The 25,586-nt window shown below is 52.0% G+C and overlaps 1 protein-coding gene across 4 annotated transcripts in view; it reads left to right on the top strand.

The window, feature by feature from the left end:
* Positions 1-174: 174 nt before the first annotated feature.
* The window catches only part of Usp20 (ubiquitin specific peptidase 20), a 31,555-nt gene continuing 6,143 nt past the window's right edge, over positions 175-25,586 (top strand). The window contains exons 1-18 of one of the 4 annotated variants that reach the window (XM_085681392.2): positions 176-264; positions 5,983-6,062; positions 8,414-8,461; positions 9,082-9,178; positions 9,983-10,036; positions 12,168-12,230; positions 12,525-12,656; positions 14,045-14,141; positions 14,532-14,601; positions 16,533-16,646; positions 17,994-18,072; positions 21,445-21,892; positions 22,232-22,372; positions 22,671-22,786; positions 22,958-23,130; positions 23,589-23,683; positions 25,140-25,173; positions 25,339-25,384. In XM_085681392.2, the coding sequence (XP_085537518.1) occupies positions 9,098-9,178; positions 9,983-10,036; positions 12,168-12,230; positions 12,525-12,656; positions 14,045-14,141; positions 14,532-14,601; positions 16,533-16,646; positions 17,994-18,072; positions 21,445-21,892; positions 22,232-22,372; positions 22,671-22,786; positions 22,958-23,130; positions 23,589-23,683; positions 25,140-25,173; positions 25,339-25,384 (1,743 nt within the window). In that variant the 5' untranslated portion in view covers positions 176-264; positions 5,983-6,062; positions 8,414-8,461; positions 9,082-9,097. Of the gene's footprint in view, positions 265-347; positions 773-5,615; positions 5,755-5,982; positions 6,063-8,413; positions 8,462-9,081; positions 9,179-9,982; positions 10,037-12,167; positions 12,231-12,524; positions 12,657-14,044; positions 14,142-14,531; positions 14,602-16,532; positions 16,647-17,993; positions 18,073-21,444; positions 21,893-22,231; positions 22,373-22,670; positions 22,787-22,957; positions 23,131-23,588; positions 23,684-25,139; positions 25,174-25,338; positions 25,385-25,586 lie in introns of those variants that run through there. The other 3 variants (XM_085681393.2, XM_085681394.2, XM_085681395.2) reach the window with 3 other exon arrangements.

Genomic DNA, 25,586 nt, shown 5'->3' with positions numbered 1-25,586 from the left:
ACACGGCCACGCCCCCGCAGCACGGCCACTCCCCCTACTCCCGGCATGCACGGGCATTCAACACTCGCACGGCCACGCCCCCAGCACGCACGGATCCGCCCCCTAGGAGGCAGTGCCATGAACCCCGCCCCCATTCTTGGCATAGGCTCTCCCGATTGGACGTCTGACCGCTAAGAGGCGGGGCACGGCAGGCAGAGCCACAAGACTCTGCGCGGCGTCGCGGTGGGCGCGCTTGACTGACAGGCGGCGCGGTTGCGACGGCAGGTGAGTTTCGGACGACTGCTGCCTGGTGCCATGGGCTGGGCCGCTAGGACAGGGACGATCGCGCCGCCGCTGCGAACAGGGGAGGCCTGGCTTTGCGGAGCAGCCGCGACCTGGAGCGAGGTCTCCACCGCCCACCCATCGACCGGCTCTTATGTCCGCCCCAAGTCCCCACGGCCCTGGCTTCTCCTTAGCAGGCCGCACGTCTCTCGGAAGGCCAGCGCGAGGCCACTCGAGCTCCGGGCCCCAGACGTGCAAATTTATTCCTCACGGACAAAAGCTGAGTCCTTGGCGGGGGTGAATATCAGCCCCGGTGCCAACTGCCCGCCCCAGGGTGGCCTGCAGCCACTGGTCTCAAGGAAGGGTGCCACTGACGTTCAGCCGCTCCAAGGTGTGAGGCTGGGGACTGCCCTTCGAGAGCTCGGGATGTCTCCTTTGGCCTGGAGGACCGTCGCTCTGCCCTATACACCTTCTACCCTCAAGATGTTGCGTGGGTAGTTAGCTTTGAAAGGTATCCATAAACACTTAGGAGATGGATAAGTGCATGCGTAATGGCTCACATGGGACTTTTAGGGACTCCTTAGTTACTAGCTTCCTCTGGAGCAAAGCACTTCTTACTGGTCACTTAAATCTGTGGCAGGGACTGGGCTAAGCATTCTCTCCTGAAGTCTCCTGCCTAATCCCACGAAGTTGATGCAGTTGGATCTGCCTTCCAACTGAGGAAGTTAGAGAAAGCTGAGAGGCTTAGAGAAGTAACCGGTACGTCAAGTTACACAGCTGGGAGATGGAGCTGGGGCGGGGGCATAGTTTTCTCAGCTGCCCGACTTGCGTCAGCTACAGTGGGTCTCTGAGTCTTTGCTGCTGCTCTTGCAGCTGGTGTTCCAGATCATGGGCTGGGGGAGGGGCTGGTGGGACTTTTTCTGGAAGACTATTCTAAAGCAGAGAGGCATGTCTCCATGCCTTGGCTTTTCTCCAGAACAATTTTCTCTGAGGTTATCATTCCCCTTAGAAAAGACTGGAATGTTTTGAAACAGCATTTGGCTTTGATCAAAAAGGAATTAAGTATTGAAGTCTTGACCCCCACCCACCACCCGCAGACTGTTTCAGCCATCCTCAGATGTATATGGTACTTACTGGACACCATGTTTCTGTTGGCTGAAAAATAGACTCCTTGGGAGTTGCTGCACGAACGCAGAGACTGGAACACAGGGTCAACTCTCCCAGGCTCAGAGGAAGTTCTTAACTTGCCTGCCTGGCCATGCCCTGCCCCATAGCCCTTAGGGTACTGGGCCACTCTGGTACCTTCAAGGAAAGAGTCAAGACGGTCAGGAGAATTTCCAGACCGTCCTCATTTAAAGATATAGAGGGATACTTGATACAAAGCCGTTCTCCCTCTCCCACGCTCCTCCTTAAAGCCAGAATGCCAGGTGACGTCCACTCCCTAGGCTGTGGCAGATGGAACTGATTCTTGTTTGACACAAGTACTGATCAGAATGTGGCAGCTGGGAATCTGACCTCCGTGCCTGGGTGGAGAAGAGACAGCAGCCCCTCCTGAGTCATGTTCTTGAAAGTGAGGGATCTTCTCAGAGGGATCTCATGTGCTTCTCAGAGGGATTCTGCAGGAAAGTGACAGCTATTCCTCTGCTACTTCAAAGGCTCCAGTTTTAGTTTGGCTTAGAAGTTGGGAATGGGCGCCAATTTCTCTGTGGAGCTAGATGGATGCCCAAGGAGCATTCACATCTGGATGGCTCCTGCCATTGTGAGCATTCAAGAAATGCCTGTTCGATGATGGTGGCGATGGCACATGCCTTTAGTCCCAGTGCTCAGGAGGTAGAGGCATGCAGAGCTCTGAATTTGACTCTAGTCTGGTGTACAGAGCAAGTTCCAGGACAGGCAGGGTACACAGAGAAACCCTGTCTCAGAAAGAAAGAGAGAAAGATAGAAAGAAAGAGAGAAAGATAGAAAGAAAGAAAGAAGAAAGAAAGAAAGAAAGAAAAAAATATTCTTTGAAGGATTGGGGATGTGGTTCAGGTTGGTAGAGTTCTTGCCTAGTGTGCATGGTGCACCCTGAGTCCAATCTCCAGGATTGCATAAGCCTGGCAGACTGTTTCATGCCTGTAGTTCCAACCCTTAGTAGGGTCAGAAGTTTAGGGTCATACTCAGCTATGTAAAGAATTTGAGGCTAGCCTGGCCTGAATCTGGGCTACATTTGACTATCTTAACGTTAAGAAATCATTAAAGAAAGAAAGAAAGAAAGAAAGAACAAAAACCCAGGAGTGATGGCACAGGTTTTTAATCCCAGCACTTGAGAGGCATAGGCAGGCAGATGTCTGAGTTTGAGGCCAGCTTGGTCTACAGAGTAAACTCCAGGCTAGGCAGGCTACCTCCTAGCTCCAACAGAAGCCTTTTTTCCAAGCCTCTCCCGAGCCATCCTCAGAGAGCAATTCACTGCTCCTCACTGCTTCAAGAAGTGCAGAACAGGGCCTGAGCCACCCTCTACTTGACTTTTAGGAATAAATAAAAAGGAAAGGGTGTAGGTTTGGGAGAGTCCCAAACCTAAATAAAACAAGAGGACCTCGCTGTGTAGTCGTGGCTGGAGTTCTGAGGTGAAAATTATCCCTGTGCCCTGCTGGCTGGCGCATTTGGGATGTTGGAAGCCGCAGTTCATTTAGAGCGCTGACTGCAGGGCAGATCTCCTGGGTTCGGGACCTGTTTCTGGGGCTCCAGAGCTTTGTGGCTCAACCAGTTACTCCTGTACTCGAGTCTCACTTTCCCCACCTTTGGTGATGGATGGCTTCCCCGGGCAGTTGTGAGGGTCCTGCGAGCTTACCCTGGGAGAGTTCAAGACCTGGAGCTGTTAGCAGAGCTCCTAAGGTAGGGTCCGTGGTGGGCAGGGAGACCTGGAGGTGTGATCAGTTGGACTAGACCTGGAGGTGGGCAGTGTCTGGAATGTGGGGGGAGAATGAGAAAAGGAAGGTGCACATGTAGGCAAGGGGTGTGGCGTGCGGGGAAGGGGCTGTGGTTGGCTAGTGAGAGGATCTGTGAATGGTGGCCGTGGGAACCTGTGTGGACGGAGGCTCGGCAGTGCCACCTTCGGATCCGAAAGGATCAGCGACTCCCTGGGAGTCGGAGGAATATTACCAGAAGCTCTGGGGAAAGTGATGAGTAACGGGCACCTGAGGCTGCCAGGCCTTCGAAGTAAATGCGCAGCCGCACTCCCTTTCCTAGGCCCCGCCCCCTTCGGCTCCTGAGGGTGGGGCTTCCCTGGTTGTCAGCTCCCTGGGAAGGTGCAAGAGCCTGTGCTTCATCATAACGTCTCACTCAGGTCTGACAGGGCAGGAGAGGTGGGCTCTTTGCCTCCATCCTTACTCTCCAGCTGCAAGACATGAGGGTGTGGTATAGAGGGTCCCTGAGGGCGGTTGCCCAATGGGACGAGCTGCTCTTCAGGGGGCCTGTACACAGCACCTTGTACTTTCATGGATCTTCTCTTTCAGCCTTCATTAGAGGTCTGCTGGCACACTGGACCAGCTCCCTTCCAGCTGTGTCCCTTTCTCACTGTGTGACCTCAGGCAGATGGCTTTGCTCTTCTGTCCGAAGCGAAGCTGCCATTCCTGCCAGAGAGGGTTGTTTAAATGATACAGTGACCCCCTCATTCTCCTACTTTCACTGATTACTGGCTTTTCCCCCCTTTATTTTCCATATCTGGTTCTCCTAATGTCACTGTTGCTGATTCATGGAAAAGTAAGCACAGATATTCTGGCCTTTTATCCCACACATCTCGAGCAGCCATCAGAGAGTAAGGAAGGATGTCGTTGCGCACAGCCAGAGAATGATTTTCTCCTGTAAAGCCTTTATGATAACCATTCTCCAAGGCTGCTGTGGCAGCATGCAACAGGAGGGGCTGCTTAAACAGCAAAAATTAATGCTCTCAAGTTCTGGAAGTTGGGGCCCAGGATGAAGGTTTCAGAAGCCCCTTTTCACTGTACTCAAGTGGCCTTGCTGTGTGATAGCCTCCATTTCTTCTTTGTGCTTGAGACTCAGAAGCACAGAGACCTGATCGTTACTTATTTCTCCAAAGTCTTTACCTCTGTCTTTGCTAGGGTGGTGGTGCTTAGGAGGCCAGTGTAGGAATTTGGGGGGGGGGTAGGGTGGAACAGTTGAGTTGTTATCAGTGGTGGGGAGGTGCTCGGTCAGTATAGTTCTTGCCTAGCAAGCGTGAGGACCTGAGTTCAGTCATCAGAACCCGAGAAAAATCTGGGTGTGTGGTATGTGTCTGTAAAGACAGGGAGATCCTTAGGGTTCACTGGCCAGCCTAGCTTAATCAATGAGCTTCAAGTTCTGTGAGAGACCCTGTCTCAAGGAACAAGGTGACTAGCTCCAGAGAAGTGACACCCATCGACACCCAAGGTTGGCCTCTGCCTCCCAAGTGCGTGCGCCACCCCTGCTCTGCACGGGTTTGTTTTTCTTAGAAAAGGCCCTTCTCTGTAGCCCAGGCAAATCTGGAATTTGAAATCCTCCTGCCTCAGCAGCCTGAGTACTGAGGAGATGGCGTGGGCCATAACATGTGGGGTTACTCTCATTTAAATTACGTTCTGTGCAACTGTGGGTGGCATGCCCATGCTCCAGACTCAAATACGCAGCAACTGATGCAGTGGGCCAAGGTTGTCTTGTAGGGTCCTTGATGTGACCCGTATATCCAGGCTACTTATGTCTGCTCGTTGGAAAGATTAGCAGCTGATTTACAGTCGGGTTCTGGTGGACCAGTACTGACTGTTTGCAAAGGTGACAGGACAAATTCAATGACACGCCACCTGTCTCTTTCTGGGAGGAATAGGACAGTGACCATTCTGAGGCTTATTAGCTGCGGGGATTTTTTTTCTCTCAAATTGTAGAAACTGGACTCCATTTGCTCTTGGGAATTAAAAGTAGGTCTGACACTGGATATGTGGATGCTTGTCTGCAGTTCCAGCACTCGAGGGCCCCGAGTCAGGATTATCATGAGTTTGAAGCCCACTTGGACTATACAGTGAATTCTAGGCCAGACTGGGCTACATAGTGAAACTTCATGTGGAAAAAAAAATGGGCCTGTCATTGTCATTCTGTTCTGGGCACCAAGATCATAATCCGACTCCTCCTTCCTCAGCACACCCCTCTGGAATGCTGGCACATGTGGCAGAGACACTAAAACCCCACCTCTGCCCAAAATAGCATTGGGACAGTGCCAGCACAGCTTTAGCCTCTGAACAGACAGAAAAACCCTGGCTTCCAGTAACGTTTGGAATTTAGAACTTTGAACCCTGTTGTTGTCATGTGGCCATTTTAAGTTACCTTCCAACTGCCTGACCCTCTTTGGATTGCCCACCCCTCTTTGGACTGCCCACATCTGGAGACTGCGGCCCACCTAGGAAGCAGGGGCAGCAGCAACTCTGATGACCCTAGTGGTGCTGTATCCCCCTGCTGACTGAAGACTGGGGCTTCAGAAAGGCTCCAAAGGTGATCTGAGGGACTTGGTGGCATGTGTGGAGGGGTCAGACGCCTTCTCTAGAGGACCTGCCAGTTCTATACCCAACCTGGCAGGACGGTGCCACTGTCCATGAGAAACACAAAGCCTGTGGAAGCCCCAGGCAGCCCACTATGTGTGCTCCCCAGATGGTGTGGGATGTTTTCAACCAAGAGAAATTTTAAGGTAGATTCTGTATGAAGTATTTTTTTTACCCCCAGGTGCAGGCCTCCTCAGCAGCCCGTCACTGTCAACAGAGAATGTCTATGCTGGCCTCCTCTTGCATGTGCCATTGACTCAGGTAGGTCCTACCTCCTCTAAGGTGTACCCCTCAAATACTGACAGAGGAGCTGGCTGTCCTAGAAGGCCATGGGATTATACTCACAGGTCACTTTTGCTGATGATATGTGGCTCTTATGCTGGGCATTTGCCATTTGAGGCAGAAGGGGAGCGAAGCCACCCTGGTCCCAGGATGCTCAGGATAAAGTGAAGTGGAATGCGTGACAAAGCTGCCTTTATTTGCTTTTTTTCCCCCCCTAGAGAACAAGGGCCAGCAGAATGGCTCTGCAGGTCAAGGTCTTACCTCTAAAGCCTGTCAACCTGTGTTCCAGCCCTGGGTCCCGCTGGGGACCCACATAGTGCAAGGAGAGAAGTGACTCCCATAGTTGTCCTCTGACCTACACACACACACACACACACACACACAAATACAAATACAAATAAAAATGAGCACATTTTAGAGAAAGAGAGCACTCACAAGTGAGCGAGGTCTGAAGCCCTCGCTCTGGGATGGCTACTGGTGAGACACGGAGCAGCGGTCTCCTGGTCTGTGCTGCTGGGGCCCTCACAGCTGCTGAGACAACAGAGAGGGCTTTTATTGGACTGGCCCAGGACTCTGTTCGGCCTAGTAGCTGGCACCATCCGCATAGTGTCTCATGCGCTGCCTGGCTGACCCTGGAGGTGAAGAGGGGGTGCACTGTGTCCACCTTTGGGCTCCTGGGGAAATGTAGCCCTGGCTGTTGATGAGGGAGGGTGCTCTAGGCTCCACCTACACCTGTGACTTATGTGAGCCTTTCTTAGCAAAAGTTTGAGCCAGAATCAGCTGTCAGGTTTCTAGACTAATTCTATTCAAGTATTAAAGCACTGAAACAGGTTTTTTGTTGTTGTTGTTATTTATTTTGAACTCCTTCCCCGACTTTCTTTTGAGACAAGATCTATGTAACTGTGGCTGTCCCTGGAACTCACTCTGTGGACCAGGCTAGTCTTGATCTCACAGAGATCAAGTGCTGGGGGATTAAAGGCGTGCCACTAAGCCTGGCCTTGTATTATTTATTTGTTGTTTTTCAAGACAAGTTTCTCTGTAGCTTTGGAACCTGTATAAGCCTGTCCTAGAACTAGCTTTTGTAGACCAGGATGGCCTCAAACTCACATAGATCCACCTGCCTCTGCCTCCTGAGTGCTGGGATTAAAGGTGTGCGCCACTATTGTCTGGCTGTTTTAATTTTTTAAAACAAGGTCTCATATACCCCAGGATAGCCTCCAACTTTCTGTGTAGCAGAGGGGACATTAAACTTTCTTTGCATTATTTTAGTGTGTGTGTGTGTGTGTGTGTGTGTGTGTGTATGTATGGTGATTGTGTTGCCAGGATATATGTGTTTGCTTGCCTGGTACCTGCAGTGGTCAGAAAGGGGTGTCTGATCCTCTGGAACTGGAGTTATGGATGATTGTGAGCCACCTACCATGAGAGTGCTGGAAACCAAACCCAGGTCCACAGGAAAAGCAGCCGGTGTTCTTAACTGCTGAGCCATGTCTCCAGTCCCAGACTTTAACCTGTGATTGCCCTGCCCTCCCAAGTGCTGGGATTATAGACATCATCACTACAGCCCTGGTGTCTCCTTTTAAAATAGCCAGATTCCCAGGACTTTGCAAAAACATGCCGGGTTATCCTATGTGCCCTCCCCCAGCTTGCCTAATGCAGCACATCTGCCAGGCTAGAGCCTAGATGGCCAGAGTGCGCCCCCTCCTGGCAGAGCGGTGACTTTTCAGACAGACTGCCTTTTCCTTTCTCTGATTTAAAGTGAAATAGTTTGCAGAAGAACATCAGGAGTGATGTCTGTCGTGTGTGGAGGGATGTCTGTCACGCGTGGAGAGATGTCTGTCATGTGGGGGGGATGTCTGTCATGCATGGAGAGATATCTGTCATGCGAGGAGAGATGTCTGTCATGTGTAGAGGGATGCCTTCGTGTGGAGGAATGTCTGTCACGAGTGGAGGGATGTCTGTCATGCGTGGAGGGATGTCTGCTGTGTGTGGAGGGATGTCATGCATGGAGGGATGTCTGTCATGCATGGAGGGATGTCTGTCACGCGTGGAGGGATGTCTGTCACGCGTGGAGGGATGCCTGTCATGTGTGGAGGGATGTCTGTCATGCGTGGAGGGATGCCTGTCATGTGTGGAGGGATGTCTGTCATGCGTGGAGGGATGCCTGTCATGTGTGGAGGGATGTCTGTCATGTGTGGAGGGATGCCTGTCATGTGTGGAGGGACCTGTCTACTCTGCCTAGTACTTTTAGAGCATCTGAGTTTGCTTTTCCTATGAGTCACTTACTGTAGCAGCAGAGCTAACCTTTCTACCCTATGACATCTGTCACCCAGATACACTGCTGTTGACACTTTGGCGACCTCGTCCATCCTGCTTCCTGGGTGAGTCTTCTGCCAGTGCTCAGCCACGCTCCTTGTCCTCAGATGGTCCTGAAGGCAGTCCCACTTGTGCTGGCTTTGATAGGTGACCTGCAGCTGAGCTTCTCTGCTGAGACTGCAGCTTCAGGGCGCTCGGCCGCCTTTGGGCTCCTCAGAAGATGGCCCTGCCTGTTCAGAGAAGGCAGTTTTGAAAGCCAGCCATTCCTCTGCCTGCCCAGTCGGTGGAGTAGATCACAGACATGAATCTCCAGCAGCTCCCATGGGTCTGGACAGGATGGTGTGCAGTTCCTGAGGGATTGGCATGATTCCAGTGTCTCCCCACCAGTGAACCTAAACCTCATAGCCAGCCAGTATTGTCCAAAGTGCTGTCTGTCAAGCCGTGTGCCAGTCCTGCTCTGATACCCTTTAATTCTTTGAACCATTGTACCAACCCAGTGAGACAACTGTTTTCTCCTCAGACTAAGAAAGGGAGGCCCAAGAAGGTGAAGCAGCTTGCTGGGTTGCCAGCTGGTATGAGGTGGAGCTGGGATTGCAACCAGCCATTCCAGTAACCTCTCATCCCCTGTGGTGTCATTAATTGTGTGTGGGGGGGGCTGCCTCTAACCTGCTGTGTCTCCTTACAGGGGAGCCTGGGCCAGAATGGGAGATGCCAGAGACATCTGCCCTCACCTTGACTCCATAGGGGAGGTGACCAAAGAGGACTTGCTGCTTAAGTCTCAGGTAGAGGAACAGTCCTCAGGAATTGGGGTCCAGCCTTGGGCTGCTATGTGCTTGGGGAGACTTTGTGAGGCAGGGCATTATTGCCCTGCCCCCAGCTCTGCAAAGCCTGTGTGTAATGGCCCTGCTGGCATCTGTTTGAGAGCTTTCTTCCAGGCCCTGGGTTCTGCTGCCATTAATCAGTTTAGATCAAGCCCCTGAGAATCACTAATGGCACCATCCATTTCCACTGGGTGCACAGCCTTCAGAAGGAAGGGTGGTTGTTTTTCTTCTGGCGCTCTGGACAAGTGCAGAATGGCTGAGCCACACCCTAGCTTCCCATGTGCCCTCACAGATGTGCCCCTCTCTTGCTCGAGGTGCCTGCAGGGGAAGATGGGCTTCTTCCCTGAGTGACATGTAGTGATGTCACCTGGTTGTTGATGTGAAATTCTGTAAGACGACTGCATGGACTGAGGGTGTGGCTCCATGCCAGGGCACAAGCAAGGCCCCGGGTTGTCAGGTGTGGTGGCGCACTCCTTTAATCCCAGCACTTGGGAGGCAGAGGCAGGTGGATCTCTGAGTTCCAGGGCAGCCTGGTCTACAGAGAGAGTTCTAGGACAGCTAGGACTTTAACACAGAGAAACCCTGTCTCGAAAAAGCAAAACACCTCACCTCACTCAGATGAAAGTGCCACAGGCCCCAGTGTAGGAAGTAGGTTGAGGAAGTCAAGGCCTTTGGGGTGAGTGAGCAGCAGCTGGTAAAGAGGATTTTCTGTTTCACCCCCTTGGCCGCTTACACCTTTCTCTCTTCCCTCCCTCCCTCTCTCAGGGAACCTGTCAGTCCTGTGGTGTTGCTGGACCTAACCTATGGGCCTGCCTCCAGGTAAAGAATCCTCATGAGTCTGAACTCTGGTCTGGGAGTACCTAGCCTCGATGCTACAAGTTCAGGCTCCAGGGACAGCCCCTGGGGTGGCTACTCGGGCAGCCGTGAAGACTAACGAAAGAAAACATGAGGGGGCTGGAGAGATGGCTGAGAGGTTAAGAGCATTGCCTGCTCTTCCAAAGGTCCTGAGTTCAATTCCCAGCAACCACATGGTGGCTCACAACCATCTGTAATGAGGTCTGGTGCCCCCTTCTGACCTGCAGACATACACACAGACAGAATATTGTATACATAATAAGTAAATATTTAAAAAAAAACAGAAAAAAAAAGAAAACATGAAGTTGGAGGAGACTCTGGGCCAATGATTCTGTCTCCACGAACTCTGCTTTTGTGGAGTCTTGCTGGTTGGGCTTCCTAGCCCGGCCTGACTTCACTGTGTAGTCCACTGTCTGCAGGCCCTGTAGTGGGGACAGGGTAGAATAACCAGACGGATGCCGTCCCTCATCAGCATCCAGGGAGTCCCTCAGTGCTGTGATTGTTGTCATCAGAGAGAGTAGAAGTGGGTAGTTGTGGTGGCACAACCTGGTCTATATAGCTAGTTTTAGAATAGCCTGAGCTACATGGACTCTGTCTCAGAGAAAAAAGAATAAAGGTAGATGTATCAAGATATGCCACTTTTCTCTGGGGTGTAGAATTTCAAGTGATTTCCACTTTTATCTGTATTACAAGTAGTAGTCAAATATTCTATAAATATGGGGTAGATTTTATAATCATGTTCAAAAATATTATTTAAATTTTCTCTTTAAAAGTCCATGGATGGTAATGTGCCTCTTTAATTTCACCACTCAGAAAGCAGAGGCAGGAAGATTTCTGTGAGCTCAAGGCTAACCTGGTCTACATAGTATATACTAGACATCCAGGTCTAAATAGAGAGACCCCTGTTTTTTTTAAAAAACAAATCCCTCCTCTTTTTTTTTCTTTTTTTTTTTTTTGAGACAGGGTTTCTCTGCGTAGCCCCTGGCTGTGCTGCAACTCCTTTGTTAGCTTTGAAATCAGAGATCCACCTGCCTCTGCCTCCCAAGTGCTGAGATTACAGGCGTGTAACCCAGCCCTCCAAATTTCCATTTATTTATTTATTTATTTAGAGTCAGGATTTCTCTACACAGCCCCGACTGTCCTGGAACTCTCTAAATCAGGCTGGCCTCTTACTCATAGAGATTTACCCTCCTATGCCTCCCGAAGGCGTGCACCACCACACTCAGAAAAATAAATCTTAAACAAACAAAATGACTGCAGCATGCTGGGTGTGATAATGCAGGCTGTACTCTAGCATGTGAGAGCCAAGGCAGGAAGACTGTCACAGGTTTGCTTTCAGCCTGGTCTGCATAGCCACCTGGGTTACCTGGCCTACCTGTCACCAGCAGAAACCAAAGAATCAGTCTGTGCAGAAGTTCTAGGACCCCAGAGGGACCTGACCTGTCACTCAGAATGAGCAGGATTGTAGTCCACTGGGTAACCAGGAGACAACCAGAAGGGCTCACAGAGACGTGCTCCTGCTTCATGGGAACCCCAGTCCTCCAGAGTACAGATGTGGGAGCCTGATACAGCAGCGATGTGCTTTGACCATAGCTTTCTGGTCATGGTCAAAGGTCATTCCTAGACTGTCCATGACACCAGGCACTCCTGGAGAAGGGGGACTGTGTGGCTGACTTCCAAACTGGGGTAAAGGCCCATGAAGGAGACTCTGAAGCTGGGTTTGCAGGGAAGGCAGCTCTGGGAGAGACCAAAGTGAGGCCAAATGTGGGCCACAGGCGAGCAGACCCGGTTATGGGACATTGGGTTAGTGCTGGACTCCGGCTGTTGCCACCCTGTATTTTGAATACCCACTGCCCATTCAGTGTCCCTTGTTCTTTGCCCATAAAGTAAAGGGACAGGCACTGCCCCCAGCATCTGGGTACAGTGTCTACTTAACTCAGTGTAGGGCCACTTATTTTGGTGGCCACACTCATCTTTGATTGCTAGACTTTTGTTATTTTGGGCTGGAAGCTCCTCAGTCACATGTTGGAGAGCACCAAGTCACACCGCCTTGGGGTAGCTAGAGTTACTGTGCTGACACTGGCTCTCTCTCCAGGTCACCTGCCCCTATGTTGGCTGTGGAGAGTCCTTTGCTGACCACAGCACCATTCATGCACAGGTGGGTGTGGGGGTGGGAAGGCAGGGCACAGCCCTTGCTACAGCCTCCTGGCTTCACCTGCCCTGGGCCTCGAGAACAGAGCGGTCGGTTCCTGCACAGTTGCTGCGGAACTGCTAAAAGGACAGCAGGCCCAGCCTCCCCACACTGGCCCTGTTTGGTGGATGGAGGATGGGCTAGCCTCAGCTCCTGGACACTGACCAGGCCGCCTCTTCCTGGGAGGCGGAGGGCCATGTTGGGTCAGGGCACCTGCTTGGCCAAGTTGTCTTGAACCTTATTTAGGCTCTTACCCTGCAGGTGAAAAAGCACAACCTGACTGTGAACCTGACCACGTTCCGGGTGTGGTGCTACGCTTGTGAGCATGAAGTCTTCCTGGAACAGCGCCTGGCAGTTCACCTGTCCAGCTCCTCAGCCAAGCTCTCAGAGCAGGTAGGGGCGCAGAGCTCGGGCTAGTTGTTGGCAGCCATGTCCAGATGGGGCAGTGTGATCTGAGCCAGGGAGTCCAGAGGAAGTATGTGACAAGCTCTTGTCGGCAAGCACTCACTGAGCCCAGCTGTGTCAGGGCCCATGTAGGGCTGTGAGAACACAGGAGCAGGAGTAGGGGCAGGGAAGACTGGGGAAGTGCATGGCTCCGTTCATGGCTCTGGGAGGGCCCAGCAGAGTCACAGGTAGTCCCTGGCAGTCCCACACCTAAAGCTTATCCCGAGGAAGCTGCGAGTAGTCTCTGTGGAAACCCCTGTGAGAGAACAGCTTCTCCAGCAGCAGAGACCTCCTCAGGGTGGCAGACCCAGACCTGGCCTGGCTGGTACTTGGTAGGGGTCAGCAAGCCCATCTGTCAGGCTGGACTAGCAACCCTGGAAGGCCAGAGAGTTACGGGGTGGTGTGGGCATATGATATGTGTGGTCTGTGGGTGTGTGGGTATGTACAGGCGGGAATGTGTGCATGTGGCTCTGTTGCTTCCTTGCTGAGGCGGCATGCCATAGCTAAAAGTGTTTATTGAGTACAGTGTGACTGAGAGATGTTTGTGAAGTCTTTGTTTTCAGTTTTTTTGTTTTGTTTTTGTTTTTGAAGATTTATTTATTTATTATGTATACAACATTCCTTCCATGTTTGCTTGCATGCCAGAAGAGGGCACCAGATCTCATTATTAAAGATGGCTGTGAGCCACCATGTGGATGCTGGGAATTGAACTCAGGTCCTCTGAAAGAGCAGTCAGTGCTCTTAACCTCTGAGCCATCTCTCCAGCCCATGCTTTTAGTTTTTAAAAAGAAGGGGGTAAAAGATTGCATTTTTCTTCTGCGTGTGCAGGTGTGTTTGTGTGCATGAGTTTAGGAGCCTAAGGAGGCAAGAGGGAATTATCAGAGCCCTGGAGCTGGGGTTGGCGGTTGTGAGCCTCCTGGTGTGGGTCCTCTGCAAGAGCAGTGTGCTCTCCTCCCGACTGAGATGAGTCCCCAGCCCTGAAGGTTTTCAGGCTGTGACATTGTGTGATGTCCTTCGTTGGTGTGTGTTAAATGATAAAAATGAACAGAAGTGTACCGTAGTTAGCAGTGCTTGCTCAGGAAACTGGGATTGTGTGGTTTTCTTCACTCCTCCCCAACCCCCAATGTCTTCTAAAGGAATAGCAGTTCTTGCAAATTACAAGTATGGGAGTTCCCAGGGATGGTCCCCCGTCTCCCCTTGCATGACACCCTTGGCTTTGTTGGGCTCACTCAGTACTGGCTATATGCTGAGGGGCTGTAATGCTTCCCCTGGGAGGAGGTGAGCACATTCAGGTCCCCCTCTTCACCCCAATTTCCTCAATTGGGTCTTTAACACAGGACTCCCCACCACCCTCCCACCCTCTGAAAGCCGTCCCTATTGCTGTGGCTGACGAAGGAGAGTCTGAGTCTGAGGATGATGACCTGAAACCTCGAGGTAATGGCTGACAACAGGGGAGCCATAGGGCAGACTGGGCATGGGAAGCACCAGGGGCTTGTCTCTGCTGACTCCATCTGCCGTGGTGCAGTGAGCAGGGTGGCCGACACAGGATGTGCATCCCTAGAGATGTTCTCATCTCTCTCTCAGCTGCATGGCCTCCTCATCTGTGTGGTTTGGAACATGAGCTGGGCAGAGTAGCTAAGGGGCCCTTTTATGTGGCACACCCACCCCTGCTTAGGTGTTCTGAGCAGCAGCCGTGCTGACTTCTGGGAGATCGCTGGGGTGGGATACGGATTTGCTGCGGACCTGGGGTGGCTAGAGCTCAGCGGAGGAGCTTGTGAGGGCCCTCTGGACAGGGCTCTCAGTTCTTCGCCATGTTGTTTTCAGGCCTCACGGGCATGAAGAACCTGGGAAACTCCTGCTATATGAATGCTGCCCTGCAGGCCTTGTCCAATTGGTAGGTTGTTCTCTCCTGAGGGAAGGGCAGGAGCTATCCCAGGCAAAACTCTAAAAGGAGTAGCAGTCTCCGCTCTGTGCATTGCACACTGGCCGTAGACATGACATAGACACACTTCCAAACCCCTAAACCCAGGCATGCCCAGTGACTGCCGTCCCTTTTAGTCTCTTGCCAGCCCTCACAGGACCAGGGAGGAGGAGGCATGATAGGCACAGGGGTACTCAGCATCCCTGGCTGGGGCAGGGTGCAGCTCATTGGTGGAGGGTTGGCCTAGCATGTGCGAGTCCCTGGTTCCATCCTAATACTGTGTCCATGTGGTCTATCTGCAAGAGAGTAAGTTCATTGTATTGCCATCTTGTGGGGAGTGTAGGCCAGCATTTACTAAAGTAAGGGGCCCAGAACTTGGCAGGTGGAAAGGGAGGTTGCCAGATGTGGTGCATGCTTGTGTAGTGGTGGTCTCTACAGAGTTGTGATTGAGAGTATGTGTGTTCATTGTTTCTCTCTCTCACACACACACACACATACACACACACAGCTGACACAGTAATGACAGCAAACCCAGCAACCTTCCCCTTTTCCTATATACAGTTGTGTGTTAACAGCTAACACACAGACAGGAGGGGAAGAGGGAACAGATATGCGGGTGGTGCACACCTTTAATCCCAGCACTTGGGAGGCAGAGGCAGGTGGATCTCTGTGAGTTCCAGGCCAGCCTGATCTACAGAGTGAGATCCAGGACAGCCAGGGCTGTTACACAGAGAAACCTTGTCTCCAAAAACCAACCCTCCTCCGAAAAAAAAAAAAAGTTTGAAAGGACAGCCCCCAAAGGTTCACAGTGACAATATGGTCAATTGACATTGTTTGTATACATTTGTTTAACATGCATGTATGTATGTGTGTGCTCATGCATGTGAATGTATGTGTGACAGTTTCTGTAACATGTAGAAAGTAGAATTGAGGAGCTACCCTCCCACCTGACTAAGTCCTACCGTGTAGGCTCAGGGAGAGCAGGGGCAGCTCTACCCCTGTTTGTTCATTCAGAGTCCCAGCCTCAGAACCTGTGGCAGGGAGCCCGGCTCTGACTCCGGTGAGACGGGTGTTTGTTTCCTGTAATAGACAAGGACTTCCCCACTCTCAGTCCTGGGGGTCCACTCTCAGCAGTTTCGCCCCAGGCCCTTCTCCCCTGTAGGTAGTTGTACTCTCACGAGGTCTCTTCCTCTGTGCACATGTCTCGTGTTGCTCTGTGTCCAAAATTCCTCTGTACAGACACCAGTGAAACTGGCCTGGGGCCTGTCCCAGCCCCCACAGTGATCTGACTACCTGCTTAAAGCCCTGTGTCTCATAGAGTCGCATACTGAGACATGAGGGCTAGGACTTTAGCATGACTTTGGGGGACTTTGATCTAGGGAAGCCCTTCTAGTCATCTGCAGGAGGTTCTGGGTGAGCGGCCTCATCTCATATGGCCAGTTTGGCCTTTTGTCACTCACTTTGCTCCTTTAAAAAAAAAATTGCTCGGTGGTGATGGCACACGCGTTTAATTCCAGCACTCGGGAGGCAGAGGCAGGTGGATCTCGATGAGTTTGAGGCCAGCCTGGTTTACAGAGTGAGTTCCAGTACAGCCAAGAAACTGTCCAAGCTATATAGAGAAACCCTGTCTCGAAAAACCACCACCACCAACAACAACAACAAAAACCAAAAACATGTTTTATTTATTTATTGTGAGTGTGTGTGTGTGTGTGTGTGTGTGTGTGTGTGTGTGTGTGTGTGTGAGCATGGGTGGATTTAGGTCCCAGGGATCAAACTCAGGTCACCAGGCTCAGTGACAGGCACCTTTACTTGCTGAGCCATCTCTCCAGACCTCACCTAGTTCTTTCTAAAAAACAGTGTTCCTCCCATTTCTCTTCTGTCCTGACTCTCCACCCCCAACCCAGCCCCCCACTCACTCAGTTCTTCCTGGAGTGTGGCGGCCTGGTACGCACAGACAAGAAGCCAGCCTTGTGCAAGAGTTACCAGAAGTTGATCTCTGAGGTCTGGCACAAGAAACGGTGAGTGTCTGAGTCTGACCTTGGCTAGATGTGTGGGGCAGGACTGCTGTGCTCTCTTGACAGAGCACTTCCTCTGGATGGTTCCACGGCACAAGTGCTCACAGCCAGTCTGCACTGCATTGCTAAACTTACTAGTTGTGTTGAAGAATGGGGAGATGGAGGTACAGAGCTGAAGGCATTTTTGTTCCCAGCCACAGAGCTTGTGACCATGGAGCCTGAGTGACAGCTGTCTTGACAGATGTCTGTGCAGAGACCCGAAGACCATCTTGCCTAGTGTCAGGTGTCAGTTGAGGCTGTAGTTGGGGATGGGGTATTTGCACACAGAGTGACAGGTGTTGGCCAGGCCATGGTTGTGGCAGGGTGAAGTGAATTTAAAGATGAGAAGCATGGTCTCTGGGCAAGTGAAAGGTGAGGCAGTTGCTTCCAGACCCTCACTAAGTTCCTCTTTACTCCTGCTTCACATCCTGACCCAAACCTCACTTGGCTTGTTCTGGGCCTCTGGACTGTCTCACCCTTGCTGTCTCACCCTTTCCTGAAGGCCCTCCTGTCAGCCGCTTGCCAGCCTCCCTTACCGAGCTTACTCACTACGAGTCCTTAACACACAAGGCATGGCTGACTCTCCCTCTTCCTCTCTCCCTCCTCCCGGCAGCTGCAAAGGTTTACAGCATGCCTGTCCTGTTCCTTTTCTCTCAAACTGAACCAAAATAGTCCTCAAGCTTCCAAAAGCAAGCAAACGAAAGAACCAATAAAAGTAAAGAAGAGAAGTGAAGCCGGAGCGGGGGGGTTGAGCATGCTCACAGGCACACACTAGGCGTGGAAATGGGTAAGAAACTGGCAGGGCAGCCAGGCAGTGGTGATGTGCATGCCTGCATGCCTTTAATCCCAGCACTTGGGAGACAAAGGCAGGTGGAACTCTGTGAGTTCAAGGCCAGCCTGGTCTACAGAGTGAGTTCCAGGACAAACAGGGCTACACAGAGAAATGGTCTTGGAAAAAAAGAAAAAAAGAAAAAGAAAAAAAGAAAGAAACTGCACTCTTCCACAGGTCAGAGGTCAGAGCTTCTCTTGGTATCCCTGGGTGCATTTTTGCCCTTTCTTCTCTGGACACCACCAGGCTCCTGATGTGTCCTCTTTAGCAGGGACATATTGGTGATAGTATTTCATTGTACTTTGGTACAATGAAATTTTAGGTTTTTCAGCAATGGACATTGTGGACTTGTCTCCTGGCCAGTGGGGCCAGTGGGGGTGGTGGGAACTGCCCCTGTGGGGTCTGATCTGCCTTGCTCTGTTGCCACACATGGCATAGCTCAAGGCTGGCCACCTGTACTAGCAGGTTTGGTCTCCCCACAGGCCAAGCTATGTGGTCCCCACCAGCCTGTCCCATGGGATCAAGTTGGTCAACCCGATGTTCCGAGGCTATGCCCAGCAGGTAAGCTGTCTAGCTGCTTGGGACACTGGCCCAGCCAGAGCAGACCTCACAGCAGGCAGACAGGCCAGGCATCTATGCCAGAGCTTCTCTTACTATGGGAACATGGTGTCTCCCAGTAACCCGCTGTCCTTTAGTTCTAATTTACAGACAAGGAAACTGAGGCTTAAGGGACCAAGTTACCCATGCCAGCCACACAGCCATACAGGGCACCCAGTCACCTGCCTGCAGTATTTCTGCCCCTCAGCCTTCTTGGATTTTTTATATTTTTATTGTTTACTACTTATTTAGCGTGCGTGCGTGCATGTCTGTGTGTGTGTGTGTGTGTGTGTGTGTGTGTGCATGCACATGAGCGTGTGCACGTGTGTGGAGGACAGAGGTTGATGCTGGATGTATTTTGTGAATCATGCCTCACCTTACTATTTGGAGACAGGGTCACTTACCAGCCTGAAACTCACAGTTAGCAGTTAGGCTAGACTTACTGAGCTGACAAACCTCAGGCCCTCCTGCCTTTGCCTCCCTAGCCACTGTGCCCCAATGTTTATGTGGGTATGGAGAACAGACTGGGGCCCGCAGGCTTACCCTGCAAGCACTCTACACATAGAGCCTTACTCTTTCTTTTCTTGGCGGGGTGGGAGACTTGTTTGTTTTTTTTTTTTTAAGGTTACTTTTTTTTTTAAGGTTACTGCTATGTAAGTCTGGCTGTCCTAGAACTCACTATGTAGACCAGGCTGGTCTTGAACTCAGAGCATCACCTGCCCCTACCTCTTGAGTGCTGAGTGTTGGGATCAAAGATCACAGGTATACTCTACCATGCCTGGCAAGAAAAACTTTTAGCTCAGAGTGTATCTTTGAGATCTACCATACATAGCATTCTGTCCAGAAAATCACAATTAGACATGGTGACACACACCCTTGGTCCCAGCACTCGGGACGGCAGAGGCAGGTGGATCTCTGTGAGTCTGAGGCCAGCCTGGTCTACAGAATGAGTTCCAGGGTAGCCAAGAAAGAAAGAAAATCACAGGATCAAGAATGTGCCTTGTGAGTCCTCAAACCATGCGGAACCCACATGCCCTGCAGTGTGGCAGGGACTCCTGGGTGACCTGCAGTCAGAGCTGGGCCTGGCCGGGCCACCTCTTCTGCTGCCATGTGTTGGTCCCTCAGATGCAGTGGTGGGTACTAGAGATGCCTGCACTCTCTTGACTGCCACCCAGCTCAGGCTGGGGCCCGGGGTATGTGCTCAGATCTTTGAAGTGGGTGCCGGGCTGTCTACCTGAGAAAGTCCACACTGCCTCTGTACTACCTGTTCTGGGAAGTGGTGACTGCAGTAGCCTGGGCTCACTGTCTACCACAAAGGGGACACATTGCTCCCTTGTCACAGGTGAGCAAGGCTCAGAGAAGTTATACATCCAGGACACATAGCACACAGGGCAGGAGAGGGGTAAGGGACAAGCTGAGCCTGTCCCTTACTGAAGAGTGACCTTTATTCTGGACAGAGCTGTGCTGCCCTCAGCCAGGGTGGACACCGTCGGGTGTGCTGCTTGACTGCTGTGTGACATCATCTCATCCAGCTGGGCCCCAGCAGAGGCTGCTTTCCCTGCTCCTTGTAGTTCCACAGACACTTCTGGTCTGAAGCCAGGCACAGCTGTAGCCTCTCTATGTGGACATAGGAGATTTTGTACTTTCATGTGGGTTGAAAGCTTGGCAAGGGGCAGAAAACTTTCTTTTCTTTCTTTCTTTCTTTCTTTCTTTCTTTCTTTCTTTCTTTCTTTCTTTTTTCCTTTTCTTTTCTTTTTTTTCTTTTTTGAGACAGGCTTTCTCTGTATCCTATAGACCAGGCTGGCCTGGAAATCACAGCGATTCACCTACCTCTGTCTCTCAAGTGCCGGGATTAAAGGTGTGCACCATCACTGCCTGGCTAGAACTTTTACTTTTTTAAAAGATTGTGTGTGTGTGTGTGTGTGTGTGTGTGTGTGTGTGTGTGTGTTGTGTGCATGTGCAAGCAGTCGTACTCGCAGAGAGGTTGGAAGATGACCTCAGGGACCATCTTTGTGAACACCGCCCACCTCCTTTGACACAGTGACTTTTACTGGTGTGGAGCTCACTGATGATGTGGTTGAGCCTGGCTGACCAGTGAGCGCCTGGGGTGGGTCTGTCTCTCCCTCCACAGTGCCGAGACTCCGAGTGCATGCCACCACACCTGTTCTTGTTTGCAATGTGGATTCAGGTCTTAAGCTTGGCGTGTCAAGCACTGTGTTGAGTGAGCTACTCCCCTGATCTTTCGAGAGGAAGACGTAGTGGGTAACAGCTGAAGACTTGTTTTCTTTCATATGCCTGTCCTCCTGATGGACAGAAGCCACTTGTGTGTCCCACTGACCTCTCCTGGGGACTTCCATCCAAGATAGACCCTCAGCTGGCTCCGGATGCCTATGCGCCTATTTCTCCCATGTGGTCCAGGAGTAGCTCAGGGGTCATCAGATTGCTGCTGGGCTCAGAGCACATGTCTTCCAGTGCCCTCAGCCCTTGAGGTCAGCTGCTGTCACCACCACCTCAGTAGGGTGTCTCTGCAAGTAGGCTACCTCCCAGCTTCCTACAGGGCTAGATTAGGTACTAGGCCCTAAAAATGACACCATACTTCTGGGGGAAGCAACCTGATCTGTGTCCTGCCCGTGTGAGCCAGGAGAGTGAGACTCTGTTTTCAGGGCCTCTCCTCCTGCTGCTGTGTCACACACATGGTGACTGGTGACGTGTGGGGAAATAGGAAGATGCACCGGTAGAGAAGGGATCAGCTTGGCTGCCTGGCCTGTTGGGTAGCACCTTTCAATGGAGTATTCTTTTTTTTTTTTTTTCGAGACAGGGTTTCTCTGTAGTTTTGGAGCCTGTCCTGGAACTAGCTCTTGTAGACCAGGCTGGTCTCGAACTCACAAAGATTCGCCTGTCTCTGCCTCCCAAGTGCTGGGATTAAAGGTGTGCACCACCATCGCCCGGCTCAATGGAGTATTCTTAAGGTCTGGCTGGCCATGTCCTATCCTTTGACCCTTCCCGGGTCCCTGACACACTGCTGACCTCTGCTCAGGGAGCAAGGAGACGTCACTGGCTGGTGTGCTTGCTGCTCATCTCTTCCCAAGCTGTGCAGGAGCAGAGGCGAAGTTGGCTCTGTGGTCTTTGTGTGCTGTGTGACCTGGCAGGAGTCCCATAGTCTCTCTGAGCCTTGAATGGTGGGGACTGCCATGGGGATGGAGCTAAGCCTCTTGTCTGCATAGGTGCTTGCCAGGACCTGCTAGAGGTGGCTGGCGACCTTGTAGGCAGAAGCAGCAGTGCCCATGGTGGCTCTTGTATCCCTGTAAAGCCCTAGTGACATGGCCCTGATTGCAGGACACCCAGGAGTTCCTTCGCTGCTTGATGGACCAGCTTCATGAAGAGCTCAAGGAGCCCATGGTAGCTGCTGTGACCGCGCTCACTGATGCTCGGGACTCAGATTCCAGCGACACAGATGAGAGGCGTGACGGCGACCGGAGCCCGTCAGAGGATGAGTTTCTGTCCTGTGACTCCAGCAGTGACAGGGGTGAGGGCGATGGGCAAGGGCGTGGTGGAGGAAGCTCGAAGGCTGAGATGGAGCTGCTGATCCCAGACGAGGCTGGCCGAGCCATCTCTGAGAAGGAACGAATGAAGGACCGTAAGTTCTCCTGGGGCCAGCAGCGCACCAACTCGGAGCAAGTGGATGAAGATGCTGATGTGGACACGGCCATGGCCTCCCAGGACAACCAATCCAGCGAGGCTCAGCCACCATCACCGAGGTCCACCAGCCCCTGCCGGACCCCAGGTATCAGTCAACCAGATCACTGGTTGGGCCACTGGGAAGTCATAACCTGTAAGCCCTGTGTCTGTTGCCTGCCTAGCTGTAGGGTGGGGAAGACTCTGCCTCTGAACTCTCACAGTGTCAGGCTCACTGGGCTTTCAGAGCCACAGCCCTGCCTTGTCTGGAGCCTCAGCTGGAAATAGACTGGATAGCTTTGTCCCAGTGTGTTTGATGGACATAGGGGGTGGAATGGGGAGGCAGACATTATTCCTGGGGGGAAATGCTGCCAGGTTCTCTTGCTCTGGCCCCAGAGGGCACTGGCTTTGCTGCCCTGGCCCAGTACTTCCTCCTTGCTGTCCCCAGAGCCAGACAACGAAGCCCACATCCGCAGCTCCTCTCGCCCCTGCAGCCCTGTGCACCACCATGAGGGCCACACCAAGCTGTCCAGCAGCCCTCCTCGTGCAAGCCCTGTGAGGATGGGGCCATCGTACGTGCTCAAGAAAGGTTCGGGGGCAGTGATGAGCTCAGCTGGGGATGTCATGGTGGCCAGTGTGGGGCACTTCCAACCCTGGTCCAGGCTGTGTGCTGCTCACCTGAGCCTTTAAACCCAGTAGCAGCCTTGGCATGTGAGAGGGAACCCCATTTTCTATGATAAACAGCGGTGCTAAGGTGTCAGCGGGTGACGTGTATAATCAGTCGTGATCCACGGTGAGGGCTGCACAGTGTGGCTGAGGAAGCCCCTTGTCTGTGCCTGTGCCTGCCATGCCAGGGAGACTGGCCTAGTCCTGTGCTGTGTTCCCAGCCCAGGTGCCGAGTACTGGTGGCCGGAGGCGGAAGGAACAAAGCTACCGCAGTGTAATCTCAGACGTCTTCAATGGCTCTGTCCTCAGTCTGGTGCAGTGTCTCACCTGTGACCGGGTGGGTGCCCAGGGAAGCTGGCATTGTTTACCATGTGGGGCAGGGTGGTGTCTCCATTTTCAGGGTGGACTCTCCCTTGGCATTCCTACCCCAGGAGCAAACTTTCTGCTTCACCTGCTGGGGCAGTAGATACCGGCAAAGGTGGGCACCAGGCGGGTCTTCATCCTGTAGGTATCTACCACAGTGGAGACATTCCAGGACCTGTCGTTGCCCATCCCTGGCAAGGAAGACCTAGCCAAACTCCACTCTGCCATCTACCAGAATGTACCAGCCAAGCCAGGTGCCTGTGGGGACAGCTACTCCTCCCAGGGCTGGCTGGCCTTCATCGTGGAGTACATCCGACGGTATGCTGGGACTTCCAGCCTGGCTTGACTTTCCTGGGTCTACTAGCAGTGCAGGAACAAGCATCCAGGAGGCCAGGGAGAGTCCATGGATCAGGGGAGCTGGAGGCCAAAGAGGCAGATGAGTTAACTGGGTCTTGGTCATTTTGGGATAGCCTTGACTAATGTTCCTTTAGGGTGGAGGGTAAGTGACAACCCAAAGAGTTACCAAGCAGCAAGTAGTGAGGCAGCATCTGGGTCCAGGTGTGACCTGAAGAGTTACAGGCAACTTCCTTAACCCCCAAGCCAACTGGCCTAGGGGAAGGGCGCAGAAGCTGGTCCCTGCAGAGCCTGTGGACACAAAATGTCTAGCCCTAGGCCTCTAGCCTCCAGCTGTAAGTCAGCTGTTAGTGTCAACAGCCCTCAGCCACCCCCCATACCCAGGCCTCATAGCGCCTATCACCCCTCTCCCGTCTGTCTAGGTTCGTGGTGTCCTGTACCCCCAGCTGGTTTTGGGGGCCTGTCGTCACACTGGAAGACTGCCTGGCTGCTTTCTTTGCTGCTGACGAGCTGAAGGGTGAGTGGCCTGGCTGCCAGAATGGGAGCTACAGGGAGAGGGGACTGCATAGAGCCCAAGGCTAGTGGACCCGTGCCACTGTGCTTTACAGACTGACCCTGTTAGACTCCACTGCCAGCCTATGGGAGGTGCACCCCTGTGACCCCAGCACTTCGGGGGTGGAGGCAGGAGATCAGGGTTTAGGATCATTCTGAGCTACATAGTGAGCTCAAGACCAGCCTGGGCTACCTGAGGCTGTTCCAAACAAATGAGACAGATGTTCACCAGGGCAGGCTTAGACATCTGTTGCCTGTCACTAGTGGCCATTGGCCTGTTTACTTTCTACCAGTTAGGTGGGCGGAGGGGGAGCTCCACTTTGCTTTATGCTTCCTTGGTTATTAACGAGATGGATTTTTCTGTTTGTCTTTGTTTTGAGACAGGGTCTTGTATAGCCCATGCTGGCCTTGGATTCATTGTGTAGCCCAGGTTGGCCTTAAACTACTGATCCTCTCTCTAGCCTCCACTTCTCCAGTTAAGCTTGTAGGTTGTCACCACTGTGACCAGCTTGAAAGCTAAAATGTAATTTAAAATACTTACCTTTTTACTTACTGTGTGTACACATACTGAAGTATGAAGTATGAAGCAAGAAGACAGCTAGGGAATTGATTTTTGTCCTTGCAGCATGTGGGTCTTGGGATCAGACTCGGGTTGTCAGGCTTGGTGACAAGTGCTTTTGCCTGCTGAGCCATGTCACTAACCTCATGATTTTTTAAAAATTCTTTGTTTTTTGTTTGTTTGTTTGTTTTTCCTTTCTTTTCTGGCTGAAAAATGCAAATTTTGCCACAATAACTATTCTTATTATTTTTAAAATTTTTTGAAATTAATTAATTAATTAATTGAGGCAGGGTTTCTCTGTATAGCTCTCACTGTCCTGGAACTCACTCTGTAGACCAGGCTGGCCTCAAACTCCTAGAGCTCTGCCTGTCTTTGCCTCCCGAGTGCTGGGGTTAAAAGTGTGTGCTGCTACCACCCAGTGAAGTTTTAAGTTTTTAGAAATATTTTTATTGCTCTGTGTGTGTCTTCACATGTCACATTGCACATGTGGAGGTCAAAGGACAACTTGAAGTTGTCTCTCTGTTTCACATGTAAGTCTCAGAACTCGGGTGATGAAGCTCAGCTGAACCATCTCTCTGGCCCCAAGTTCCTTTGCTTAGCAGTGCGGCAGGGGAACTCTGCCCGTTGAAGGCCTGAGTCCGTCACCTGCCTGCCTTTCATTTGTTTTTAGTACTGCCCGTGTGAGGATTTCAGTGCTTCTAGGGTCAAATGAACCTCTTATTTTTTCTTTTCTTTCTGGTTCTGTCTCTGGAATCCTGTCACTTCCTGCCAGTGTTTTTCACCTTAAACATAATTCATATTTGCCCTTTCTGTCCCCATTCTCTGTGCCTGCTGACCTCTGACCTTCGCTCCTTTGCGGCAGGTGACAACATGTACAGCTGTGAGCGGTGTAAGAAGTAAGTTGTGCTGGGGCCTGTGCCCAGCTCCCTCCCCGGGGTCTCCCTCAGCCAGCCCTGCACTAACCTCCCAGGTGACAAGGGTCTGGAGGGGACTGTCCCTCAGTCTCTCTGCGGACCCCCTTCCCCTCAGGACACTGACCATGGCTCTTCTGTCCTCTGCAGGCTGCGGAATGGTGTGAAGTACTGTAAAGTCCTGTGCCTCCCCGAGGTGAGCGAGCCACCTCGGCCCTGTTAGGCTGGGGTCCATGTGGATAGGGTGCATGGTGACCTATGGCCCGGGGCCATGTAGAGACTGACCTGTCCCTGTACAAACACAAAAGGCCATGAAACTCACGCAGGTGCTTTGGGTGAGAGGAGTCCTCTGAACTCCTGTTCCCTCTTCCACTTAGGGGCTTGCTGAGGGCCCCAGG

This window comes from Myodes glareolus, chromosome 21, assembly GCF_982192425.1.
Source record: "Myodes glareolus chromosome 21, mMyoGla1.1, whole genome shotgun sequence".
NCBI lineage: Eukaryota > Metazoa > Chordata > Mammalia > Rodentia > Cricetidae > Myodes > Myodes glareolus.
Note: the sequence above shows the minus strand (reverse complement) of the source record. Positions and strands in the feature narration are given on the sequence as shown.